Source organism: Cygnus atratus, chromosome 31 (genome assembly GCF_013377495.2).
Source record: "Cygnus atratus isolate AKBS03 ecotype Queensland, Australia chromosome 31, CAtr_DNAZoo_HiC_assembly, whole genome shotgun sequence".
NCBI classification, from domain to species: domain Eukaryota; kingdom Metazoa; phylum Chordata; class Aves; order Anseriformes; family Anatidae; genus Cygnus; species Cygnus atratus.
The window spans coordinates 25,386-31,029 of record NC_066392.1 but is presented as its reverse complement, the minus strand read 5'-3'; the positions used below and the strand labels follow the sequence as shown (position 1 = coordinate 31,029).

At 54.5% G+C, this 5,644-nt stretch overlaps 1 protein-coding gene across 1 annotated transcript; it reads left to right on the top strand.

Annotated features, from left to right (window-relative positions):
- Positions 1-2,535: 2,535 nt before the first annotated feature.
- Positions 2,536-3,486, top strand: LOC118261378 (olfactory receptor 14A16-like). Its single transcript, XM_035572201.1, has one exon. The coding sequence runs from the start codon at positions 2,536-2,538 to the stop codon at positions 3,484-3,486; it is 951 nt and encodes a 316-aa protein (XP_035428094.1).
- The last annotated feature ends 2,158 nt before the right edge of the window (positions 3,487-5,644 follow it).

Genomic DNA, 5,644 nt, shown 5'->3' with positions numbered 1-5,644 from the left:
TTTATGGGCCCTGTGTCTGGGCCAGAGAAGCAACCTGTGTCTGTATCAGTTGCTCCTATATGCAAGAAGAAACAATGGATGTGAAGGTCATTTGTTTTTTAAGAAAGGAAAGAATCTCCTACCTAGCCAAGAAAGGAGGAGAAAGAAGATGAGGCAGGCTTCAGAAAAGCTGGGCCATCACGTGGGTAGGAGAACGAAGAGGAAGAGGTCCTAAGAGCATCAGTAATCACATGATGCCTATCCCTATGCTGCTCTGGTGCTGGGAGAAACGGGGCCCCTCCCTTGAGTTAGGACTCTGTGCATCCTTGGAAGAGATTGCTTCAGGAGAGGATAGATATTTCAAGGACCCAAAAGGGTATTGGTGGGCTTTTGGCACAGCTGCCTTGGAGACGGAGGACATGATGCTCTTGTCTACCTTGCCTTGGTCTCTCACAGGACCCTTCTGTTGTGGGGTTGATGAGGGCTGGCTGAAGAACAGCTGCTGCCAATCACTGCCACAGCCGTGCACTTGAGTCAGCAGAGCACCAACCGAGTCTGCTGACAGAGGATTGTCGTGGCCTAAATGAAGTCATGCAGTGCTGAGTGCTGCCATGCCCGACATGGTAGAGCTTCCAGAGAAACTGGAATCAAAGGCACCCAAGCGTTTTGCCACAACTGATATCACTAATGCATTTTTCTCCATCCGTTTGCCAGCAGATTGAAGGCCACAGCTTGCTTTCAACCTGGAATCCACTGCCCCAGGGCAGGAAACTCAGCCCTACCATTTGCCATGGGCTGATCCAGACTGCCCTGGAAGAGGAGGAAGCTCCTGAACACCTGCACTACATCAATGGCATCGTTGTGTGGGGTGACAGAGCAGAAGAAGTGTTTGAGAAAGGGAAGAAAATACTCCAAATTCCTCTGAAAGCTGATTTTGCAGTAAAAGAAATGAAGGTCAAGGGTCGTGCACAAGAGATCCTGATGCAGGCTGGCCAGGGTCAGGGGGACCAATGCTCGGGGACAGGTTAAGCATCGGTGAGGGGCTGCTCAGCGATTGCGTGGTGCATCACTTGCTTTTTACATATTCTTATTATTCTTGTTATTATTATTATTACTATTTTAACTTCCTTTTCTGTCTTTTCAAATTTTAAATCATTCATTATTGTCTGGGCCCTTCTGCTTAGTGAAACACACCCAGTTTCCCTACACATCAGGGCCACCTTCACACTGCCTTTGTCTCCTTGTCCTCAGTGCCTCCAATGCTCTGCTGTAACGAGCTCCAAGGGAGGCTGTGTCAGTGCTGGCCCTCAGGGGGACACTGCAGGAAACTTGCCTCTGACTTGGACTTCTGGAGAGATGTCTTCAATTGTCTCTCAGTGCCTGAGGTTCGTGGGCTCCTCCCCAAAGCCCCCCGAGGGGGGATTGCAATGCCTTGGTCTGGGCATCTGGTGCTGAGCTGGGCCGGGCTCCTGGGACAGAGAGAGCTCCTGGCAAGAGGGCCGTGGTGCAGAGAGACAGCTCTGCCCAGGAGCAGCTCCTCTGCACAGCGCAGCAGGGCTGGGGGCTCTGACCGCAGCTGGCACGGGGAGAGGAGAGAAGGAGAGAGGGCTTGGAGGCAGTTGGGAGTGGGAGGATGCTGAGAGCTGCCTGCAGGAGAAATCTGCACAGCCCTTGACAAGGGAAGTCTCTGGCTGCAGGGCCATGCAGCTGCACGTCCTGGAAGGGTCTTCTGCTGGGTCTTGTTTCTGGGAGGGCATTGGGCAATGCAGTAGGCTTTGAGAGTCCTGCTGGGTTGCACTGCGAGGTGAGGAAGTCTGGCGGAAGCCCCTTGGATTGCTCTAAGCCAGGTGCCTTTGGTCAGCCCAGAACACCCTGCCCTGCATCGCCATGCCGGGCTCTCTGCCAGCTGCCCCGCAGCTCCTGCAGCCATGGAAAGAAGAGAAGCTCCCATGCTCCGTCTGGCTTGCTGTGGCCCTTCTCCCTCAGCAGAACTCTCCTGTTTCTTCTCCGGGAGACACCTGAATGGGATGATAGTGCATCTCAGAGAGGGGCGACACAAGGCAGCTGAGAACAGGACTGGTGGACAGAAGTGCTCTTCTCAGTCTTCACTAATGGACACTCCCATCAAATATCAGCAGGAGTGTACAGGAAATGTGAGGGCATTCAACCATCCAATACCAATCCTAAGCATTACAGGGGCTACTGGGATAAAATAAAGCAAACAAAATCCCTACAGCTCATCTCTGTGTTCAGATGACTTGTTTGCAACAACCGCCAAGTTGAATGGAGTTGAGTTTCCCCCATGTTCCTGCTTCCCTCCTGCTGCACAGCAGGAAGGACTCCTCTGGAGCCCACAGCAGCCCCTGCTCCCAGTGCCACTCTCAGCCAGCACCAGCCGCAGTTTGGGCAGGAGAGCTGCAGAAAGGTTCTCCTGCAGAGAGAGAGATTTGGACTGGGGGTGCTCGAAGGCTTGCAATAGGTTTTCCTTAGAGAAGTCTGTTCTAACCTTTTTCTGCCTTATCCTCTTCAACAGGCAACTGTGTCCAATGTCAGCAAATGCCCAACAGCAGCTCTGTGAGCGAGTTCCTCCTGCTGCCATTCGCAGACACGCGGGAGCTGCAGCTCCTGCACTTCGCGCTCTTCCTGGGCATCTACCTGGCTGCCCTCCTGGGCAACGGCCTCACCCTCACCGCCGTAGCCTGCCACCACCGCCTCCACACCCCCATGGACTTCTTCCTCCTCAACCTCGCCCTCCTCGACCTGGGCTGCATCTCCACCACTCTGCCCAAAGCCATGGCCAATGCCCTCTGGGACACCAGGGCCATCTCCTATCAAGGGTGTGCCACACAGGTCTTTTTCTTTCTCTTCTTTATAGCAGCAGAATATTCTGTTCTTACTCTCATGGCCTATGACCGCTACGTTGCCATCTGCAAGCCCCTGCACTACGGGAGCCTCGTGGGCAGCAGAGCTTGTGCCCAGATGGCAGCAGCTGCCTGGGGCAGTGGCTTTCTCAGTGCTGTCCTGCACACGGCCAGGACATTTTCCCTGCCCCTCTGCCAAGGTAATGAGCTTGATCAGTTCTTCTGTGAGCTTCCTCAGATCCTCAAGCTCTCCTGCTCAGAGTCATTCCTCAGGGAGATTGGGCTTATTGTAGTTAGTGCCTGTTTAGCATTTGGTTGTTTTGTTTTCGTTGTGCTGTCCTATATGCAGATCTTCAGGGCAGTGCTGAGGATGCCCTCTGAGCAGGGACAGCACAAAGCCTTTTCCACGTGCCTCCCTCACCTGGCCGTGGTCTCCCTGTTTGTCAGTACTGGCATGTTTGCCTACCTGAAGCCCCCCTCCATCTCTTCCCCATCCCTGGACCTGGTGGTGGCAGTTCTGTACTCTGTGGTTCCTGCTGCCATGAACCCCCTCATCTACAGCATGAGAAACAAGGACCTCAAGGATGCATTGAGGAAACGCTTTGGATACATTTCTTCATCATTAATAATGGGCGCAAAGTCCTAACAGAACTCTTTTTTTTTTTTTTTCTTAATAAGTTTTAGAACCGTCTTACTTTACTTTTATACTCTTTTCTGAACCTTGTGATTTTCATTCAGAAATGATCTACTTAGTATCCTATGTGTTTATCATTCTATTTTATTTTTGAACCATGTATCTCATGTACTTATGGAAGTGGGCTTCCCGTTTAGATAAAGACAAAGAAGAGTTGAGCAGAAATCCATTGGTCTCAGCTTCCATCCCTTCCCATCTTTTCTGGAGCTAGGGGAGCAGCCCCAGCACGCAGGAGGGGCTCCGGGCCCAGAGCCCAGCTGCCACAGGGAGGAGCAGCCCCGCTGGCCCTCGCGGCTGCCCCTCACTGCCCGCTGGGCTCTGCCTCTCTGCTGCCTTCGGGTCGGGGCTGCTGCTTCCCTGGAGCCATGGCCATGGCCAGCAGCAGGACGTGGCCTTTTCACTGCTGCTCTCTTCTGGCTTCCACATTGTGCTTCTTGTGTTTGGATAAGCCGTGAGATCTCCTGTATGTTGGTGACAGTCCTGTTATCTCTACATCCGCATCTCTTCAATATCTCTGCACGCCTCTTGCAAACTTGGTTTCAGGAATACACCCAAGGAGCTGCTTCCTGAAGAGACCTCTTGCTTTTCTGGGCCTCACAATGGATCGGAACCCCCGAATGGTCAGTGAAGGACCAAGGGCTGCACTGGGAGCTGCCTTCTTGCTTGCCTATGGCCCAGCAAACAGTAACTGGCCTTGTCTGGCCTGGGAGTGTCCCAGTGGTGCTGGGTCTGATGGCAAATGGCATCCTGGAGAGGAATCTGGAGCTGCTCTGTGCCTGGGCCAGGCCTCTTGTGCTGGCCTGGGGAGCGGGGCTGGCCCAGCAGGGCAAAGGCACTCTGGGCTGGGGATCTCCCAGGCAGGAGACCAGGGCTCCTGCAGCTTCACGGCCCTCCATCTCCTGAGCCATGGCTGGCCCCAGCCCGGGGGCTGCTGGGGATGCCCAGAGCCGCCTTTGTCCCAGCAGCTGCAGGTGCCTTGCGAGGGGCTGGGGCTGTGGTGGCCGTGCCCAGAGCCCTGCAGCAGGCTGCGGTGGGCACTGCCCTGGGGCCAGCCCAGCCTGGGCTGCTGGGCTGGGGAGAGGTCAGGGAGATGGGGAGAGCTGGGCAGGGGCTGGGCTGGGCTGGGCAGTGCCCGGCAGAGGGCACCAGCAGCGTCAGGGAGCGGTGGCAGCATGCAGGGGAGGGCTCCCAGCAGGGCTTGGTGCTGCAGAGCCAGGGCTGGGGAAGGGAGCCCAGAGCTGCAGGGGCAGGGGACAGGAGGCCGCTGTGGGCCCTTGCTGGCCTGGGCAGAGCAGGAAGGGGCCCAGGGCATTCATCCCCTCACCGCAGCCTGCCAGTACCTGCACAGCGCTCACGGAGCGTCCAGGGCCAGGCTCTGCCCTGTGGTGTGCAGGGAGAGGGCAAAGCCTCCCTGAAAAAGAGGCTGAAACTGAAAAAGGATCCTCCGCTGCCCCGTGGTGTGACACGGCCAGGGTGGGACAGGTAACCTTTATTTGATGTAGTTCTTGTGTAATTTGCATTGGAGATGGCACAAAAAGACAGCTCCTTCACCAGTGATGTACATCCTTCTTCATGTTAGGACACAACTCAACATCCTTCACTCTGCTTTATCTCACAGATGAACTGGATTAGGTCTCCTTGATTACTCTGAGGCACAATGCAGTGCTTTTTGCCTTCTGCTACTCCAGCACAATATGTGTGACTTTCCCTTACTCTGCGCATTGACCTGACGGGTCATTTCACACTTTTCACTTTCAGATCCCTAGTTGGAAGGGGATGATTCCCCAAAGTGGGGCAAGCTGATGGATTCTGCCTCAGCCATTTGAAGCATGCTATACTTGAGTTTTTCAGCCTGAGTTTGCTAGATGACCCAGGAAGATGACCCAGGAAGGTAAATGGATGTTCAAGTGTCTAGTAGAACTAAGGGAGAGTATCATGGGTTTCCAATGGCCATTTCAAATCTAGGTCAACCCCAGGAACCCACTGGAGAAGAGGTTTGTCTTTGAAGGGGTTTCCTGTGCTGGGCTGGGCTGCAGTTACAGGGACAAAGACCACTGCTGGCAGTGGAGGTGCCCTGGGAACTCCATCTATCTCCACCTGAATCCCTCAA